This window comes from Taeniopygia guttata, chromosome 2 (assembly GCF_048771995.1).
Source record: "Taeniopygia guttata chromosome 2, bTaeGut7.mat, whole genome shotgun sequence".
Taxonomy (NCBI): Eukaryota; Metazoa; Chordata; class Aves; order Passeriformes; family Estrildidae; genus Taeniopygia; species Taeniopygia guttata.
In genome coordinates, this window is record NC_133026.1 from 77,177,040 (window position 1) to 77,199,351 (window position 22,312).

The 22,312-nt window shown below is 40.2% G+C and overlaps 1 protein-coding gene across 4 annotated transcripts in view; it reads right to left on the minus strand.

The window, feature by feature from the left end:
* Positions 1-22,312, minus strand: part of FBXL7 (F-box and leucine rich repeat protein 7) — a 225,285-nt gene that overhangs the window by 189,580 nt on the left and 13,393 nt on the right. Inside the window, exons 2-3 of one of the 4 annotated variants that reach the window (XM_072924278.1) lie at positions 20,200-21,177; positions 5,845-5,973 (exon numbers count right to left, since the gene is read on the minus strand). In XM_072924278.1, coding sequence (XP_072780379.1) covers positions 5,845-5,973; positions 20,200-20,257 — 187 coding nt within the window. In that variant the 5' untranslated portion in view covers positions 20,258-21,177. Of the gene's footprint in view, positions 1-5,807; positions 6,810-20,199; positions 21,178-22,312 lie in introns of those variants that run through there. The other 3 variants (XM_072924281.1, XM_072924280.1, XM_030267079.4) reach the window with 3 other exon arrangements.

The following is a 22,312-nucleotide window of genomic DNA, read 5'->3' on the forward strand; positions in this document are numbered from 1 at the left end:
AGGATGGCTGTCCCCACTTCAAGCTTTTCTGAAGATGTTGCTAAAAGTTTGGAAACTGTACATCTTTATGTAAAATATTTATTAAATTCTTGTAAAATTTAGAATATCTCACAAGAAAAAAAAAAACCTGTCGTGTTTAACAAATTACAAAGGACTGGGTGCTTAAGTAGGTACCATTGGTTTTAGGTTATGTCACTGCAAGGTTTGGAAATAAGAAACTTTGGTCATTTTCCTACAGAAATCTCAAGGTTAGTGAGAGTCTCAGCAGGTCACTTGGGAAAGGCAGGGATTATGTGAACTGTTCTGGGCCCATGTTTATCTAATCCAGTTACAAGACTTCTGGTGTTGAAGACAATTTCTTCAGTACTTACACATGCTTGCCCTGAGAGGCTTTTTCCTAATATAAAACTTGAATCTTCCTTGCTGCACATGACCAGATTTTACTCTACCCACCATGGACACGAAGTGCTCACATTTATGAACACAAGTATTCTACTTCCTCCCTCCTCTGTCTCTGAGATGAAAGAAGCCACTTCATTATGTCCTTCACTGAGATAAGTGCTGTTAAGAGCCCTGATCGTCCTCATAAATGGTCTTAGATTTCCTCTCCCTAAGTTGCAAGTATCTCTAAGCCCAGCAGAGCAAGGCGCAATATCCAAGTTAAAGCCTTTCCAGAACTGGCTGTCCTGCACAGTGCTGGGGCTCCTTTGCACACAGCCACCACCCCATTTCTCCCTTGGATTGGGGGCTTTGCTGTCTTGGCAGCAGCTCTATATCGTTGATTTATGTCCAGCTTTTGACCCACCTACAGGCTCTGCGTACAGGCACAGGCAGCTGTATTCTCTTGCCTGTTTGAGTTGCTGCAGCCTCGGTGGAACTGATAAATAGATTGCTGTAGATTTATAGTCAGTGAGCAGATGACTCAAAATTGCACAGAGTTCACTTTTATTTCTTCTTTACTTTATCAACAGACTCAAACTCCATAGGATGTATAAGTTCCACAAACTTTTCTTTCCTATTTGGACTTTGGAAAAGTGCAGGTCAGGCAGTGGGGGTCCTTTGTACAGGACATTGCTTATTCCTACATATGCTTGTGCTCAAAAAAACAGTTTACATTCCCTCAGGAATATACAGTTTATACATAAATATCTCTTTCTTATTTGGGAATACTCTTCAGTCTTGAATTTCAAGAGGAGTTCAGCTACTCAAGACTAAACGCAGATCTCAGTTATGAAGATAATTGGCTACACAAAGTGTGCAGTGGGAGACTCAGGACTGGGAAGAAAAGTTGGTTTGCCTCATCCTGAGTGACTTCAGATTTACACATCTGGAGCTTAAATTCCCAAACCCAGCAAATAGCACAGGAAAAGCATTGGGACAGCAAAGTTTCTAGGAAACTATTGACAGTTGTTCAGTAGATAGGAACAAATGTTGAAGAAATGTTTTTATGAAGGTCAAAAAGCCCTCTTAGAGCAAAAAACTACCAAAGAAAGGGAAGGAAAAAAATAAATATATCTGAAAAAAAGTGATACTTCAAAAAATACAAGGCCTGCTTTTAAAGTTATTATTTTAATAATTAAAACAATATTTTTGTAATATATACATAGGAAAAATTGAACTGTTTCCAATATTCTACACTCTTTGAAAACAAGAAAAGGAAAAAGTAAAAATATTCTAGACTAGACATCAGAGATTGATTCACTGGGCTATACTGATTCAATGATGGAAGTGTCAGAAATACATCTCAGAAAGGCAGCCAAAAGCATAAGGGATAGTTCAGCTTATGGGTTGTTGCTGTTAGAAAACTAAGAATTTATGTAAATCAACCCCATACTTCACTGTGTGGGGAGAGAGGGGAACTTGAACATCACCATGCAAAATGGTGTGGTCCTACCACATACTCGAGCTTGTTCAGTTTACTGTAACACCCAATCTGCCGATATTAATTTCTTAATGGAAAACTTACATCTGGGAAGCTATATCACCATCAAAGTGACAAAACCCACATCCTGCTTAAGTTTCATTCACTTGAATGACATATCCATGGAAAATCACTGCAAAGCAAGTCAGAGCTACAAGAGAAGCAGACAAGAAAAAAGCACTATGTTTATGAAAGTATATTTGCTACAATCTACTCAATTAAAAAAAACTAAACTAAAAATAAGAACACACACACACAAAACCCCCCAAACAAACAAAGAAACAAGCAAACCCCAAACAAAAACAAAAACTAAACCAACCAAAAACACCACAAAAAAAAAAAAGTCCATAAATACCCAATAAAAAACACCAAAAGAAAAAATACTCTACTAAACAAAATATGCCTCCAAGTCCCCATGTAACAGAATCACAGAGATTCACCGAGGTTTTTTGTTGACACTAGAAACCACATTCTATTGTATATCTCTGCAAAAGAAACAGGTCTTCTGTAGAAGAGAAAGAGTTAATTTCTAGATATCCTAAAATACTCCCACCTTTCCCTGCTGCTGAAGCTGTCTGCATATAATTTGAGAAAGCTGCATTAAAGGAAAAGAATAGTGTATACATAACACACTAAATGATGAATATGAAAAGAATGTATGTGAAAATCCTTCGTATTTTCTGCTTGCCTTTAATTAGAAATGGTTTCCTGATCGTGATTATCCTAAGCAGAAAATCAAGACCAGTCCCTGAAATCAGTCTTCCCTTTGTGGGCCTCATCTTGATTTATGTAGGGCTTTAACACAAAAATCCCCAGAGCTGGGGTTACTGTTCTTTCAAGTGAGTTGCATTTTTTGAGGGTGTAGATGGGCCGATGCTTTAGGATATTTACTTCTTGTTATGCATTACATTACAAGAAAAGAGAGATCTGGGAAAAAACACTACAGAAAGTAATACACTTTCAAAACAATATTTTGCTAACCATTTTATTATCTTTTGAACCAGACCTCCCATTTTAAGATGCTCCTTCTGACAACCCATCTGTTTTGGTTTGGATACTACTATGCCACTTATAAGACAGATCTGCTGCAGAGTATTTTCTAGTAACTGCTCTTGGCTCATTTAAAGTAGCACCTAGATACCTCGAGTAGCTTACTTGACCTAATGAGGCTTCAGCCACTTTGCCACAGGAACTAAGGCAATGATATTTTGTGACAAGCTACATTTTCAGGTGTGACAAAATAATATGACAAAGTCAAAATTCTGAAGCGTGTGGTTCACAGCTTGCCAGGGGAGAGATAAAAATAAGGTAAAAGGAGAAAGGGAAAATTATAATGCTAGGAATAAAAGGCATTAATACTGTGAATTAAAGGGTTTACCATCACACATTTTAGCTGCATGTTCTCTTCTGCATGTACAGAGAAAGATTTGAGGCTGACAGCTCCCCCGCAGAACCTTGAAAGATTTAGAATCCTCCTTCTGCCCTGTGGCAACATAGAGTAAGACAGGGAGGCTGAAACCACTCTCTGTTTCTTACCCTCTTAGGCAAAGCAGCCCTTGTTCCTACCTTTGGGAGGAAGGAGAGACTGGCTGATCTCAGGAGAGAACAACTGACCAAACTTCACTGTCATCTAGCCCATTGGAGGGAATACTGCACTGAAAATGTTGACACCAGGGCAGAGAGAACATGGTATGTTCAAAGCAGGAAACTCAGCTCAAATCAAGACAGAGCAGAGCCTTCCTGAGTGCAAAGCAGGGACTACATTGGCATGACAGATGCGATAGGGCAGCAGGCTGCTAAATTAGATGTATGTGTTTGGTTACATAGCTGTTACACAAAATATCCAAGTCGCAACTGTGTTATCTCAACTCCAAAAGGAGTGAAGGCAGTGGGTCAGTAACATGAAATGCTTACACCCTGGTAACGTTCTCATTAGCTAAATAGGGAAAAAAAGAAAAACCTGGTTTACATTTGTTTTGTCTTAAAGCCACAGGCTAACACATCACTGTACAGCACTGACGTTTTCTAAAGTTATAATGAGATCAGCCATTATACCTCATCTTTGTTTTTCATCTGTTTCACATTTCTTGGCTCTTTTACATGGTACTTTTAATAGAAATCTGACCACCATGACTACGGTACTATAGTGTACAGTCAGCTTGGGAATATGGATGGCTCATCAGCAAGAACATGTGAGGAACACAAGCAGACTGATAGAGTCTTTGTCTTGGCAGATTTCACTCTGCACAGCAAGAACATGTGCATAGACATGACATATAAGAGGTCTGTACCAACTGCAGAGCATGCAACTCTCGTTGACTCACCTCTCCGAGGTGGCCACATGGCCCACATTTGCCACTCTGAGCAGTCAGTATGAGTAGTTTCTTCTGGAGCTCCACACTCATATGGAGCTTAGCACTCACATGTAGTTACTGCACTCCCAAAACTTTTATGAAGTTGTTCTCTTAATTTAATTTCAAAGCCCTGCAGGATTAATTATTTGACCAGAAAAGAAACAACCAAATAGTTCTGCATACAGTTACTCTTTTTTTTTTTTTTTTTTTGAAAGTGACTTGCAGTTGAAGTTACTTTAATTTAGACAGTATTTCTGTAGATCTTGAAAACTGTAACATCAGATTCTCCCTCAATTACCTTTAATAAGATAGCTAGCACCATTAATCACATCTAGGTAAATTTAGTAACCCTGCAAGTAACTGCTTACACTCTGTCACTCCCAGGCATGCATATTACTTAGCCACTTTGCAATTTAGCTGTGTGAAAAAGCTTGTATATGATTAACATTGGTCTTCAGGGACAGAAGAACAATGTTTTACATAATGACTGACAAAAAGAAAGGTGAAAGATTTATTTGAAATGTTGTACTGGGCAAAAGGAAAATAACAAAAGTACATTGGAAAAGGGAAGGCACCAGTCACAATCTTCTTTCAAAGTAAAGTTACTATAATCATTATTAAGTCTATGCATGAAAACTGTATACTATGCCTGACTCCTCTCATGGCTTACAGAAACACACCACATAACAGAAGAAACAGAAGAGTGAAGAAACATCAAAGAGCTACATCTCAACTTTTATCACCCTGCAAGCACTCAAGGTCAGATCAGACAGGGCTTTGAACAATGTGATCCAGTTGAAGATGTCCCTGCTCATTGCAGGGGGGGTTGGACTAGATGACCTTTACAGGTTCCTTCCAACCCCAAACAATCTATGAGTCTATGATTCTGCTGCAGGTCTGAAGGACATGACATGACCTCAGTGATGGATAGATCTGATTATTCTAATTTTATTTTAGGTGTTTCTCTTACTTGAATAGAAAAAAATATCTAAGAAATGCCAATGTCATAGATCCTTATTAAGACAGAGTTTAAATTATTAAGTGGTATTTTATACTATTGAAGCATTTGTGAAGTGATTGGTCTCAAACTCAAACCATCTTTTTTGAATGATTCCTGTAATGCACATACTTCCTTATCTGCTTTTGAAATAACATTGAAATGAGCTGCATTCACTGGGCTTTAAACAAATGCCAGAAAAAAGCTAGACACTAAATTGTATAGCTTCATTCTTAGGAACATGTTTCCATTTAACATCCTGTATTAATATGATTTTATTTTTGCCTAGATGCTTTACTTTGGAGCAGCAGCACTAGAGATCAAAAGAAACATGAAGAGAAGTTCTCATCAGAGACTGTTTGTGATCATCTCCATTTTGCTTTGCCTTTAATTACCGATGAAAAATAGATTATTTTAGTAAGTTTTTGTCATGCTGTTTGAAGTAACAGCCTGTCACTAAGATCCATAAGAGTGCAACAGAGTACAGCAAAATCAATACCACACTTTCGTTCAGGGGAGTCTGGTGTGTATTTACATTGCTGTGGATCCTGATGCTGTAAAAGTCTGCTGACCGTAATAGCAGTGGAGTTGGCACAACTGGTGCAGATCTTGACATTTCACCGTGGGGCCTTTGCAAATATTCATGGCTCTTGTGCACAATTCCTCTGAAGGAAATTTGTCTCTTGACAGGTTCACTTTTCCTGTGAAAAGGGAAGAGAAGAACATGATGAGGTTTTATGGGTAGATATGTAGTCTAGTCTTCTCACTGATTCTGATCAACTGCAAACTATTTGCAGCTTGGAAACAAAAATAATTCCTTCTTTGATCCCAGGATGATAGGTCTGATACAATTCAACTGCACTGAGAACATTTTGAGAACATCTACAAAATTAGGGAGGCAAAAGCATAATTTCTTGATTCCAGATAGTGACCCTGATGTAGGAGCTATCCTGACACTTAGACTTGTATGGACTGAGGTGCTTTTGGTTAGTGCCAAAACGAAAACAGGGTGTGAAATACAGCACTTAAACACAGAGGTTAGGGACATGCTGAGCTGGGCCCCTATGGATTGATTGCCACATTCCAACCTGAGTCGAATGTAGGAGCACATTTTATTAGAGATGTCGTGTGGTGACACTGTTGCAAAATTTAACCTCAGTTACATCTAGACAAGCAACCAGAACATCAGGTTAGAAAATGATGAGTGGACATAATTCACTGGGAATATATACTGTTAAGTAGCTGCTTGAGATGACCTCCAACCATCCCACTGAAGGAAAAAGCTTACCTCAAATCCTAAATGGGTTTCAAATTTAATTTAAGTTTTCTTAAGATGAGGAAAAAATATTTCTATTTCATACAGTTCAGCAACTATTTAGAGTTAAGCATCTGACTCTACATAAAATCAACTAGTTGATAATTACCAGAGCAAACCAATGAGTACAACTGTGAAGACATTCTCAGCTATAAGAAAAATAGGGCAAGGTATATTATTAATGATAAACATTTAAGAGTCCCCAGAATGAGGCAACCTAGCAGACTTGGCAAGTGAAAGTAAAGGTCAGGAATCTGACCCAAGCATGCATTGATGACCTGCTGGCAATATACAGAACATCTTGTTTTAATGAATTCCACTGCTGGAACAAAAGCTTGGTGTCGGAATCTGTGGGTATTGGTGATTCCGAGATTGTAGAAAGTCTCTGTCTTTCTGCCCCATTGCCAAAGAAGAAGCCATAATTCATCTGTGCTGTTTTCCAGGTTGTTTATTCTTGCTTATCTCTAACATGTTCTGCTGCCCTGCAGCAGGTCTGTCCTGCAGGGCAGCGTGCGGGGCTCTGCCCCCAGTGGGATGTTACAAACATTATATACCAGAAACTACCTGTGCTATATTTACAATAATGTGCCAATATCTATCATCTGTGTTAAACAGCATGTCCCCAGCCTAAACCAATAGAAAAATGCCAACACTACAGTGAAACATGGAGGGCATGATGGAGGAAAAGGACAAGACACACTCAATTTCCTCCATCTTGTCCCCTCTGAACCCTTAATCTAGAAACCTAAAATTTTGCTTTTGCACCCGTAGCACACTTAATTATTACTTATATCAAACACTCAGAGCTTGTAATTCATCCTGTAAGATTGAAAACACTTTTCCATGGACAGAGATCAGAGACAGTATCTCTTGGGGCTCTGTACAGGGGGGTTCCCGACCCCCTGCCAGGGTCCCAGGCCCTCCAGGGCAGCCAGAGGGAAGCCCTGGACTTCTACAGCTTGGTACAACCAAACAAAAGTATTTGTTTAGCACACTTGTGGGCTTTTTCCTAGATTATTCAACAGGGCAAATGAAAAAGAGGTCAAAGCATATGGTACAGAGGCATGTCATTTTCATTGGACAAATCCAATCTAATAATTACCATTGCCTGATTGATCTAGTCCTGAATGTGTGAAGGCACGACCTAAATTTATTTTGTATGGGTTTCTTTACATTTTAATTGGCCCTGGAACTCTTTTTTTTTTTTTTTTTTTTTTTCAGGATAAAAATTTAAATATGCTGTCACAATCTCCTTTGCATGAAACTCAGAAAAACCTTTTCAATAACTTTGTTTAACTCACTAGCAGTTATGCAGAGAGTGGGCAAATCAGTGTTTAAAAACTGACAGTGTGTTGTGCAATACTTCAAGCCTGAGGTTCTGGACATCTCATAAACATATTCCAGAGTTACTCAGAATTCTTGTCAACTGGGTCAAGCAGATGTAAATTTGCAATAGCCAGAGCTTCTCTAATGGTGCAATGATAAACCCCAGACACACAAGGCTTGTCTTCAAAGGCCTGATTAGCTAAGATTTCCTACTGTTCCTACCACTATCTAAAATTAAACATGAAAAGTATGGGAACAAGCTCATACTTAGAGTCATCAAACTACTGCATACAGTAAAAGATTTATGTGAACTGGAACTGGCATAGTGATTGGTAGTAGATAGCCAGAACAAATCTGATAGACTCAGAAACCTATATTCTTTCAGTTGAATTATTTATTTCTCATTTAAAACACTGATATTGGAAGTAAAAAGTGAAGAATCTGTGTTGTTTCCATAGTCACTTTGAATATTGGGAAGATATTTCCAAAAAAGGATATTTCTCACCTTCAACATGCAAAACAGCCAAATTAAGATAAGGTCATGATGATACTAATCAGTTAACTGTTCTGGATAGTCATCTATTTTCATCTTATTAAAAGAGAACCTCCTACAGGTATTCTCAGTTCTTGAATTACAGACACAGCCATAGTGGTCTGAAGGTGTTAAAGCTTGTTTTCCTGATGAGTATGTTAGAAGGTAATTTCAGTTATTTCAGCAGATAGAGATCTGTCTTCCATAAGAGATAAATCTAAACCAGCACAACACAGATGTTATGTATTCTGTTTAAAGTACCGCAGCAGTGCTGTGCTCTAGAAAGTATGATGAACTTGCTGCATTGCTTCCTATTTTAATCGTTATGAACTGCTGATGTTACAGGTCAAGGAGTCCGGGGAAATTGCTAGAAGCAATTACAGTTCTAATTTGCTGGAAATAATGAAAACTTCCATTGATTTGTTAGCCTACAATAATAGTACTGGCACACATGGACAGCTGTCAGCAGAAATTCCAGGTGACATGTGTTACCTACTGTCTCATACATGATAGGGCTGTCCTTATCACTGCATCCAACAACCCTGACTTATACCCCTGCTTCCGTTTTCTCACCTTCTATGTTTTGCAGTCATTTTATTCCTTAGTAGCATAACTTACAATTTTGTGAAGATTTTTAAACCTATTAAAAGACCAAGAAGGGATTAAATATATGTACAGCTACACAGGAATTTTGATTTTAGGTTCTGAGTGCCAAGGTAGATGAAAGAGGTAAAAAAAGGAGAAGAGTGCAAAAAGAGGGTTGAATGACACATAAAGAAGCAACTGCAAGGAAAGAAAAATCACTAATTGGATGAGAAAGAGTTTAATTGTCTCTCAAATGTAAGTTTCCTCAGATTCTGATGAAAACAAGAATGCTCTCTCCAATTATATGGGAAAACTGAAGTGCTTGTTACGGGCAGCTTCTCACAATCCTGTGCCCTGGGGAGAGAGTCTCCTCTTTTTCAGACACGGGAGGAAGTAGTGTCTCCTTCAAAGAGAGAGGTGACATAAAATATTGAAGGGGCCACAATCAAGAAATATGCAGAAAAACCTTATAGTAAAACAGCAATTAAGTTATGACAGTGTTTGAAATGGAGCTCCAAGGGGGTCAGTGCTCGTTAATGGGGCCAGACACTTCTCCATGGCTGACAGCTCCTGCGCTCATCAAAAGAGCCGATGATTTTGGTGAGCATGAGGAGACATTCCCTCTTCAGCAGGCACTTGATGTACACAATTGTTGCTGACAGCCCATGCACCACAGAACTCCTCATCTCTGAGCAAACAAAAACTGAACATACTAAGAGAAAAGGGAAGAAGACTGATGGGCAGGAGACTCCAGTGCCTATGATCAGAAGGGGGATCCATAGAATAGGGTCCTCATGGACTCAGTATCAGCTACGTGTGCAGAAGAGAACTGAAATCTGCTGGGGCAACCTATTTTCTCCAGAGCAGCCTTTCCCTTAGGATAGACAGCAGAGGTACTTATTAATAGACAGGCCAATCCTATAGCAAATCTGATTAAGATAAGCATTATGCTTTTCAGGTATGGGCCAGAGGAAGTGGGTGCCCAAGGCAGGCTGTGAACTTGCAGGAGGCCTGTGCTGGAGCAGACTCCTGGCAGGACATGTGGCCCCATGAAGTGAGGATGCTGAAGTAGTTTGCTGTCAGAGTTAACAAAAGCCTTTTTTTTTTTTTTTTTTTAATGGGGAAGAGAAGAAATACATTTTTCTACCCTTTTATAACTGTGAGGACAACCAGAAAATGCTTCCAAAATTGATACCATACGTGCAGATTAAAACCAGGCTGCAAGCCAAATCCTCCTCTTCAGTTTCACTGGTGGAGACCAGACTGCCACAGAGCTACGCTGGAGCAAGCAGGGAAAAGAATCTGACCCTTTGACTGCTGCATCAAAAGCAGCTAACTTCTCACTCTATTTGGTGGCCTCAATATTAAAAGCTACAAATGGCTTTGTGCTCAGAAACTTATCAATTTTCTGCTAGAATAATTCTATGCTGATGTCCTTCTGCCCAGCTTTCTCCAAAATGACATTCCCTATCCCCTGAGGCAGCATAATTGGCATTCCTACTGTTGTCCCTGTCTAGCTGGGGATGTACTGGATTGTACTGGTTGCTGATGAAGGAAGTTCCTCCACTCCCTAACCAGTCTCCCAACGCTGATAATCTGTGAAAATAACAAACAATGATTTTTGAACTGGGCTACCATTTGACTTCTTCATTATTCCACTGGTCCATACCTATAGACTCAAGTACAAAATGCATTCTCCCATCATTTCCAAGTCAGGCAATTCAAATGTCAGGGTTTATCTCATGATCACAGCTGGTTAAGATTTATTTTTATTAAACAGAACCCACATATTGTATACATGAACAGGAATGTAGACTCCAAAAAGAAGAATATACAGTACTTTGCAGTAAAGCTAAACCTGAAAATGCAAACCTTAAGATAGCAATACCTCTTTGTACCACGAAATTCTGGATTCTATTGGTGAGGACTGAAGATGAGAATATTTCACTCAAATGATAGCTATAAAAGGTATCCTGACTGAAAAAAAGAAGTACTCACAGCAAGAAAATAGCTGGTTTGCTACTCTGCACTAAAATACCTTGTAAGTAAACCTGCTAAATCAAAGTGGTAGAAAGATTTGCAGTTGCTGTTTATGAAGAAGCTCACACCAAGAGCAACCTTCATATACAAACTTGATTTGTCCCTTAATGCTCTTGGATACAGACTTAATTCAAGGCATTTCCCCAAGCATTTTAGGGAAAAGCAGGGATTCCACTTACTTAGAACACATACCAGCAGATGCAGAATTCAGTATTCAGGTGATAAATTTAAGAAAATGGGAAAGGGAGGGAAGAGCATTTTGGTACTCTGTCTCTGCTGTAGATGTGAAACCTTCCTTCTGTTCCTTCTCCCTCCTCAGTGCTCCCTGCCATCCAGCCCCTATCTTTGCTTCAGCTATAGCCCATGTTTCTACCAGATCCCTTTCCTGACTCCCCACCTGCTTGCTGAGTGTACTGAGTTTGCATAGCAAGGTTTTGGTAGCAGGGGGCTGCAGGAGTCGCTTCTGTGGGAAGCTGCTAGAAGCTTCTCCATGTCTGGCTGAGCCAATGCCAGCTGGATCCAAGATGGACCTGCTGCTGGCCAAGGCCAAGCCCAGTGGCTACCTTGGCAGCACCTCTGGGATAATGTATTTAAGAAGGGGTAAAAAATAAACACTGCACAAGAGCATCCAGAGAGAGAAGTGAGAATATGCCAGGGGAGCAGCCTTGCAGACATCCAGGTCAGTGCAGAAGGAGGCGAAGAGGTGCTCCAGGTACTGGAGCAGAGATTCCCCTGCAGCCCATAGAGCTGACCATGGTGATTCAGCTGTGCCCCTGCAGCCCATGGGGGTCCCTGGGGGAGCAGTGAACAACCTGCACTCTGGAGGGCCCCATGGGCCAGAGGAAGTGGGTGCCTAAGGCAGGCTGTGAACTTGCAGGAGGCCTGTGCTGGAGCAGACTCCTGGCAGGACATGTGGCCCCATGAAGTGAGGATGCTGAAGTAGTTTGCTGTCAGGACTTGTGACCCCATGCAGGACACACACTGGAGCAGCCTTTTCCTGAAGGACTGCACCCCTGAAAGAGACTCACAGGGTTTGTGCTATTTGTGAAGAGCTGCAGCCTGTGGGAAGGACCCACCTTGAGGAGCTCATGCAGGACTGCACCCCATGGGAGGAACCCCACACTGGAGCAAGGGAAGACTGTGATGCATCCTCATTCTGAGAAGGAAGCAGTGGCCCAGACAACACGGGATGAACTGATCACAGCCCCCATTCCCTGTCACCTTGTGCTGCTGGAGCAGAGGAGGTACTGAAAACCAGGAGTAAAGTTAAAGCCCAGGAGGAACGGAGGGGTGAGGGAAAGGTGTTTTATGATTTGGTTTTATTTTTCATTATCATACTCTAATTTGATTGGTAATAAATTAATTTCCCAAAGTTAAGCCTGTTTTGCCCATTAAAATAATTGGAGAGCAATCTCTCCCTGCCCTTGATCCATGAGCCTTTTGTATTTTCTCTCCCCTGTCCAGTTGAGGAGAGGAGATGTAGAATGGCTTTGGTAGGCACATGGTGTTCAGCCAGGGTCAAACCACCACACTGAACCAGACCTCTTCCCTTCTCTAGCACCAGGAACTTTTTTGTCCCTGTGTCTCCTCACTGGCAGCACTCAAGGCAGTGCTGCTTGGATTCTCAGTAAGCAGAGGAAAAGTCTGCTGTTTTCCACACAACATCCATGATCCACACAGTCCAAAAAGGCAGCACAGAACAAGTCCATCCTCCACAATTTTCTCTAAGGCTCAAGCCTGGATTATACTTTTCCAGAAATGGCTACCTAAAAAAAAAAAAAAAAATCACAAAACCAACCTCACCATAATTTTCTTGTACTACAATGTCCATTCTTCATAAGTTCTATTTTAAGATGTGATTAAATTTAAAGTTTTGGCTAGTCCTGAAATGATTCAGCAGAAAGCCCCAAGATAAAAAGCTTCAGATAATTTTTTCTTTTTTTGGCAAGGGCAAAACTACACACAACATCTCAAAGATGAAACTCAAGCAAACACCAAAGACTGCAATGACTGACCTGCTTAATGTGGTATAGGGCATACAAGCGAAAGAACAGTCTGTAAAGAAGAGTCATCAGTAACTTTTAGAATGGATGGTGATATTCACTGGGTTGAGGAAAAGAGTAGGCATGCTGCAACTTAAGCAGCTAAGCACTGTTATGGGCACTGCAGTTAATCATCATTTTTGCTGGTATCTGTTCCCTTACAGTTCCAGGAGCCTCTTGTCACGTGGGAGGCCACTACAAAATTAAATAGTTAATCTCTGGACTATTTCTGTACAAGATAAGGTAATACATTCTCATTAGATCCTAATATAGCCAAAATAGTTTTATAAATGTAGTTTACCATGTGTTTCCAAAAAAAGTCACTTAGAGAACATCAATAAAAATGACAGCAAGGCAAAAGAAAGCGTATGGAGGGTGCTTGTAGCTACACAAATAAGGCTTGAATGAGGTGACAGCAATGCTCGCAATTGATGATTTAGCATTAGCATCTGGTGATCAAGACTTCCATACACGGTACTAAAATTAGTCAGGTCTGAGAGCACCTTCCCAGTCTCTCCTTTTTTGCTAGTTGGGGTACTTCAGCATCCTTAGCAAGTGGTCTTCCATCCTCAGAGGGAGACAGCCTGAGCTGGGCTGACATGCCCTGTTATACCCAGTTACAGATTTTTATGTAGTTGTTGAAGGAATCCAGAGAAAGACAAAGAGGTTGATCAAGCCATTAGAAAATAGGACCTAATGGGAAAGAAAAAATCAAAGGCATGCGATTGTTTAGACAGGGAAGAGACATAACCATTTTCAAAATGTAAAGGACAAGTTTGACCAAGACAGGCAGCAACATTGGATGCTTACATATTATCAAAATGAAAATCAGGGATTTAAACAGTGGGGAGGCTACTTATCCAAAACAACTCAGAAAAGCCAAGAACAAAGTTCAAGGCCTTTCATTATCAGTCTCATGCTCTCACCTCTAGCCATGATTTTCTAGATACTGTTTAGATGACAGGCTCTTTCTGAATGGAAGATATTGAATGACTATCATTTTATACCAAAGCAAAATTTCTACTGTGGAAGTCTTACCTAAGATTGTTTTATCCTTACCCTTATCAGTTGTTCTTATCCTCATTTCTACTATGTGCATCCAGCTGTCTTTACAATCTCACTTCTTTCCCACCCAAACAACAGTATGAACAGCCAGAAAACCTATTTGTAAAAGGCCAGGGAGGTAAGGGATAAGTAGAATGATCTAGAACTCTGGTTTACCATAATCTGTTGACAAGCATCCTTCCAGCTTTCAATTCCTCGGATAAGGAACAATTTCTAATTCTAGAGCCACAGGATGACAGAAGCCCACCCTGTCAAAGCACAGTCCCGCTCTCAGGCACATCACAGATGCAGCACTTCCTGCCTTCTTCCACTATTCTGGAAGTACTCACTGCACTGTTGCAGTAATGGTCCTTGGAACAGAGAGCCATACTATGAGCAAAACTCTGCTATTCAGCTACATCTGGCTTCTACAATGGGTAGTGATTTTTAAAATAAAATCAGCATGCTGAGGGTGTGCCAGCTGGACACAGTAAAACACGGACAGCATTCTGTTGAACAAAGAAAGAAAAGAAAGATAGATATTCAATGAAGTATATTTGACCCTCAGCTTGAAACCGCCCCCTAAAAAGTAATTGTTTGCAAGGACATCTCAGAAAGAGACACTATAAACACTTAAATGTCTTAATTTTCTGGTCGCCCATGTAGCCAGATAGCAATCTCAACATGTGGCAGATTATCTGTGTAGGTAATGCATTCTAAATTAATTTGGCTATCCAAGAAGCAAGTTGCTTTTAGTTAGGTACTAAATAACATCAAATCCATTGGGAGCTATAATGCTCAAGCATTTTAAGAACATACTCAGAAAGGAGAACAGTGTTATAAACTAGTCAGGGCTTCCCATTATTGTACTTCTTTACTTTCAGGAACCAAATTTTTTTATGAGTTGAATAAAAATACTCTGATTTACTAATGCTGTTATTTAGAACATCATTTCTCCAACTGATCTCTTGTTAGTCACAGAATGAAGTTAGTGCACTAAGTCACGAATCATTATAATCACAGTTTTTGTTGGCTTTCTGTAAATTTTCTTAGACTACACATAACTACTGTAAGTTAATCAGTGTAAGTTTAAAAAGCAATTGCTTTTTTAATATAAATACTACTGTAGATGGAACATCTTTTAATACATAAAACTGCCAATTAGTAGTCTTTTTTTTGTTTTTTTAAGTAGAGAATAACCTTCTCTTCAATACTGGGAACAGTAAGAGAAAATCATCATTTTATGTCCTAAAACTTTACACTTGTCCCTGAAAATAACTATATTCCCTTGCTTTGCATGCAAAAGTTTGATATTTGCATTACCAGTTTGATATTTAATGTTTTTAAACAAACATATCAGGTTGTAGGCAAAGGTGAGTGTTAGAATGCTCTTTGGTTTTGTAGGTAGCTGATTCTTAATTTTTTTAATGCTTTCATGGAATTCACAAAATAGAGAGGTCATCTTTGTTCCAGTACAAAGACTTCTGACAAAAGACTTGAATTTTCAAGATTTAAAGACTTGGATGAGAGCTCATTCTTTATGCAGGACACTTATGGGATCATGATTGAGACATCTTCAGGCAGAGAGCATTTACAGAAGGAATTTAAGGTCAAAACTAACAATCAGAAAGAATTTTCATATAGCAGGAGGTGACTGTGAGACAAGCATAAAACTCAAGTGGAGAAAAAAAATTGATCACAGGAATACCTGAGACTTTTCTCAAAGATGTTGTACCCTCTGGCAAATTTGCCAGACATCTCACCTAAGTGTGCGTACAGAATGCCATATCGTATTTTTGATTAATACTCTGTCAAAAGTATAACAAAAGAATGACTAGAAAAAAGCCACCAGAACAATTTGCATTATTTTTTCTTAATAGGAATCACATATAAGACAATGTAAATATCTCAAAGTTCAAGTTGTGTAGAAACAAAACAAAGTAACTCCTCCCTCCCTATAACATCACATTTTGTTTCTTTCCAAAAATCCTAATATAAACACTTTTCTCAGCAAGCAAGCAACTAGCCAACCAAGTACTGGAAAAGTTTTGAACCATGACAATGAACTGATGTCAGCCAGAAAATAGAATTCAACATGAATAAATAAAGAAGGAGGGAGAGGAGGTATTGTCAGTTGGTTTTAATCACTTACAATAAAGCAAAGGGGAAAAAAAAACCAGCACAAGAATAGGAACTCTAGATCTTTTCACTCAATACAAGTAATGTAGATGTGCTCTGTAGGTTCAGGAAGATTTAGCATCCAAAATTTAAACGTACCTGAAATTTTCTGGGAAACTAAGCCCTTCTAAAGCCAGGCCATTCTTCTCATTTCCCTGTCCAAACACATTCACCTCCTGTAACATCCTAAAAATGAATAGCTGAGATTGACATATTCCATACTCTCTCTGCTTTTTTTTTTTTTTTTTTTTTCTCTGTATTGTGGAAGATACTATTGAGGGACTGAAACTTAAATCAGTGCCCAGGTTAAATTTAATCAATCTTAGCATTAATCTCAAAGTTAACACGATCACCTTCTAGGAAAAAAATAATTTTATCTCTAATACTGGGTCCCAATTAAAATAACCTCTCTGGGTTGAACACTAACATTAGAGATGAGAGACAAAACTAATGTGCTTTGTTTGGCTGATTATCTAAGTCTTTCCACTGGCACCTTCTCAAACTGACAGCAGTGGAGGAAGGCAGGGGCAGCAACAGTACTGTGGGGGTAGCTGTCAAGATGGGAGACAAGAAAACAGCATGCAGTGCTATGAAAAAGGTTGAAAGTGGTTGGGAATCACTGGTGTTTAACTGGTCCTGACTGAAATGTTTCATAAACATACTTAACTCCAGAAATATTTTGCAATTTCCTCAAATACGCCCCCCACTCTGCACACACACATCTCTTATTATGGACTTAATGTGCAGTACATGCATCTCCCTTTCACTTATGCAGAAAGAGGATTTTGACATGTAAAATCTTTGGACACTATTGCAAAGTTACATGTGTGTGTGGCCCTCTTGCCAGCAACAGGGATATAGTTTACATTTAAAGAAGTTTTTAGAAAAACACTGCCTTGACCCTCCTCTGGGGAAAAGAGGAAGTCCCTGAAGTATAACACTAATGACAATTTACATTGTTGTTTGGGTTTTTGGTGTGGTTTTTTTTTTGTTGTTGTTTTTTTTTTTTTTCTTTTTCCTGCTGAAGAGAAATGCTAAAGCCTCTTAGTTTTCATTTTGGACAAATAGCAAGGTCCAGAGTCACCTCAGAGGGTCTGTAGTCATGCTGTTTTCTTACAGTGGGCCCTGCTACCTGCCATGAACTGTTCTTCCCTCAGCTAAGCAGGCATCAATCTACCCCTCTTTCTAAAAACAGTGATAATTTCCCTGCCATTCTGCTCAGTTTGTTATTTTAGCATTTTAGAAAGTATGGATAACACGGAGAGCTAAATACCATCCATTAGGAATCTCCCTTAAAGGTGATTCTTTGGCAGCTGCTTTCATTTTTCAGCTCCCAGGAAACCCATAAGAAATCTTTTCTGTGACAGAGGTTGCTAAACACTTGCAGGAAACCATCTCTCTCTTCTCTTCTCTTCTCTTCTCTTCTCTTCTCTTCTCTTCTCTTCTCTTCTCTTCTCTTCTCTTCTCTTCTCTTCTCTTCTCTTCTCTTCTCTTCTCTTCTCTTCTCTTCTCTTCTCTTCTCTTCTCTTCTCTTCTCTTCTCTTCTCTTCTCTTCTCTTCTCTTCTCTTCTCTTCTCTTCTCTTCTCTTCTCTTCTCTTCTCTTCTCCCCTGTCCACCTTAATCGTTCCACTCCAGCCCTGGAAGCATCTCCTGCACACAAGGAGATGAGTTTATCCCAGGCACAGTTAGGGTTAATTGGCCTGAAACTCTGCTCCCTTTTCAGCAGAAAGCCATCTCAAACTTATTAATGCATTAAAACCTAAGACATTTTAGGTTCACCCGTTGGCCCTCCTCGTCTTCCCTACACCCCCCGAGATGTAAACAGAACACTCATAATTTCTTAGGTTTCTCAGCCCTCTACTATTTGGACAAAGTGGGGAAGTACAATGCAGGGAGTTAATTTTCACTTTAGGCCTCAGCCAACAGGCATATGCATATATTTTACAACTTGCAGGTTTCCCCAGTGAGAATAAACTGATGTAAATAACATTTTCTGCAGTCATCTGGGTTCTCTACAGCAGTGTTCAGCCCAAAAACCTGAGAAAAAATGGAAAATGCCTCCAGAGAAGAGAAAGTGATCATACGAAGAGATATGAGTTTTTGACCACAGCTATAAGAGAATATAGGAGAGAAAGTGGGAAGGGAAGATACATAAGGCACATGATTTTGGCCAGCAGGATTTTGGGCAGTAGAAACAGTGAGAAGAGAACCTGTACATTTTCTTTTGCTGGAGAAAGTAAGAAGTTCTAGTCAAGCAAATTGCTGAGAAAGCCTATTCACAATGCACTAGCAAGGACTGAAAAAACTTGGATAATTGGATGGGAGGAATAAAAGCTAGACTGAAGATTGGAAGAGCTGAGCCCTTGGCACTTTTTTCCCCAGGAAAGTGATGCATTAACATTGCGTGTGGTTCTTGCACAACTGCCTCAGCACGGCACTTGAAACAGCCCTGTACCTGGAGAGTCACAGCAGCAACCCCAGCCCAACCCAACATACATAAACTGATCTCCTGCCACCCTCACTCTGCTGCTTCTGCCTACACCCCTTCACCATTCCCTGCCCCGGTGCCTGCTCCTCCCACTTGTAAGGAGGTCTTCTCAACCTCTTTTGCTAAAGCTAATAAAGGAGGCAGTGCTGAATGGATCAATGGCTTCTCATTTGCATGAAAGAGTACTGCAAGCACAAAAACATCAGGGAAGAGGCGGGGGGGGGGGGGGGGGGGGGGGACAAGTGAGGCCTTGTCTGTAGTCTCAGCTCAATTTGCTAAATCCCTGATGTCCCAGGAAGATAGTAGGAGTCAACCAAAGCAGTAAGATGGGGCTGCACAGATATGCAGACACAGAAACTCTCACTATTTGTGCATTAAAAAAAGGAAAAGGAGAGAGGCTACTAAACTCCGTATTTTCTCTGGCACTTTATGAACCCCAGGGCTGGCAAAGATGAGTGTTAGGTGCATTTGGTGTGATGGTATAAGCACAGAAAACCAGAACACTCTCTCCAGTGAGTAATCTACCTCAATTAATTGCCGCTAAAAGAGAGAGGGAGAGAGATGAGGAGGAATGGAAAAGAAGAGTACATAAAAATTACAAGCTCTCTTTTCCTGGGCAAATTTATGCCAGTCGGAATACTTTCTGTATCCCCACAGCTTTTGAGGTGGTCAACTTGAGTTGTTATTTTCTTCTTAAGTGGCCTACCCACAGTATATGCTAGAAGATATGTTTTACAGCATTGTTCCTGAAGATAATTTTCTAGGTTTTTTTTTTAATTTTTATACCCACATGAGAGTGGATCTACAATTTCAAGTGAATTGACTCACTGCTCTGTGCCTCACCTTAGGATGCGAAGCGGCGAGCAACAATTCCATGTTACAGAAAGGTTCAGAAACCAGAACTATTTCTTCTTCCTCAACAATTTCTGCAGTGCTTCACTTTGAAATTTTCTAAAGAAGTGGAGGTTTAGTATCTCTTCAGAGAAACTATTCCCAGCTTGTTAACAGTATATACCAAAATAATTTTCTTCTGCCATCTCTTCTGCTTCCCTATACCACTTTCATCCCTTAAAACAGGATGTCAGACCTTGCCTAATTTCTGAGAGGATATTGTATATCCTCTCCATGTACTAGAAACTGACACTTGGAAACCCAGGTTAAAGACCTGGCAGATGTACTCCATATTAAGAGATAAATAAGCTGAATCAGTCACCTTAGAAAGTCTACTCAGTTTATGGCACCTCTAACTCACTGCAGTGAGTTTCCACACAAGAAACCTGAATCCACATCTCTCACTCACTGAGAAAAAACATTTAAAAGTTGATACACATCTGGATTATTTCTTCCAAGTCTGATTAAAAAAATATAAAACAAACCAAGTCTGCTTCCAGGTCCTGACACCCAAATGAAGATGTTGGCAGGAGAGTTTGTCATGAGATCCTGGCAAGTCCAGCTCCAACTCCCAATCCTGCCCTGGTTAGTTTTCTGGGATCCATTTTGTTCCTAAAAAAGTTTTCTTCTTCTTGTGACTTCCACTTTAGAAGCTAGTGTTTTCCTCTTCCTGCAGCCTTTCCCAGGACTGGAAGGAGAGGAAACAATGACATGACAGTGTAGGAAATAAATGCAGCCATGTTCTCAAATCCATGCAGCTCAGAAAGGGGACAGGTAAGTGTTGCTTGCTGCCTCTGCCTCTCTCAGAAATCAAAGGAAGGAGAAGGAGGGAAGCTCCAAGGAGTAAGACTCCAGGGCCAGCAGAGAGTGGGAGCATGGACAGAAATATCTTGGGAATGATACAGGCTTGCTTGGCACATGGCAGTGGCTGTGCTGCTCGGACTCTAGAATGACAGTTCTCACACTGCACCATGGCAAAATAAAATTTCTGTCTGACTCCTCTTCTGCCTGACTGATTTATACACAAGTAACCTTACAGCCGTCAGACTCCACTGCAAATAAGCAGATCCTGACAGAGGAGAACTTTTCCCCACATCCCTTTTTGAGGGTGCAGCTACCAATCAGTGCAACTTCAAACCTCCCAGCCTCATCATTAGCAATAATGGAGGCACTACCAAAATCTTAGGCAAGATGTTTAGGATAAATTTCAATCCCCTCTGCTCTTGATTCAATCACTTATTTCTTCCCTTCTACTGTGGTCCCTCTCCCACTTGGTTCTACACACACGGCCCTGACATATGGACTGAATTACACCTCCTTTCTTTGAAGGATTGAAATTGTCTCACCTGCCCATCAGCTTGTCGTAGACCAGCCAGAGAATGAATCACCTGCTGGGAACTGAGAGGACATGTCACCCTCTGCTGTAGGGATTTCAGGGACAAGCAGACCCAACAACTGCCTCCCTGTGGTGACCACAAAAGGAAGTCAGAAGGTAAATCATTACTATGTCCACTGCTCCAACAGATTCAAACTGCTTGAGAGAGACACCTAGGTTTGTTCCTCCCACCTTTTATGTTTTTCTGGTTTAGTTCAAAAGATTTCTTTTGGAAGATTTGCAACCAAGATAAAATACTATAAAAACCAGAAACTATTATAAAATTAATTTTTCAAGTTATTTTATTTTTCCTCCTCCTGTTTCTGTGGCTGAGAGGGGCAAACAGAGCAATCACATACACAGGCATGAGCTAGGCAGCATGCAAGAACTCAGGGAGCCAATCATCCCTCTAGAAAACCAGTATTGGGCACAGAGAATAATTGCTTAAACATGGAACAGTCTGGTTCCCTATCTAAGGTGATCAGTCATAGACATTTTGGAGATGCATTGAGTTTTAAGGAAGGCAATATATTGACCTGAAAAATGAGGGTTGCTGGCTTTACCAATAACTAATTCCTTGCAAACTTGCTTTACTTGCAAAATGTGTCTTACGTCACCAGATTCCTATGACTTGTGGACGTAAAAGAGCACAAAATCTGCTTTCAGGATTTGAGATTTGCTACACCAGACTCAGATTCAGTAATTTATTTATAAATTCTGAAATGTTTGTGGCTAGTCTCATTTTAACAGCCACTTTAAGCATACTCAGTCTTCTAAAGAGCTTAGAGATGTGATCCATGCTCCTAAGACCTATTTTGAGAAGACTGGAATAGTTTTGTGCATTCAAAGATATGAAGATGGCAGTGTCCTGGTTCAGGTCAAATTTGGGGAAAGAACCCTAAAAGGGTTTCCTTTAGGAAAGCAGACTCAATTGGCCCCTCCCCCCCTTTAACCAGTTCGGGAAGGATACTTCTTTGGAGGAAAGTGGAAAAAACCTGTTTATTAAACAAGTAATTTTAAACAATATTAAACAATAAAACTTCTCGCCACTCCAAGAGAGAGACAAACTCAGGAAAATCCCCGGGGTTGCAGCTGGGCTCATTCAGTCTCTGATCAGTCATTCTGGCACTGGAAATGCCATGGCCCAGGCCTGGCCCGCTTGGCCACAGGTGCTGCTGCTGCTGCTCTTCTGGGGGTTCAGTCAAGAGCAGGTCCAGAGAAAG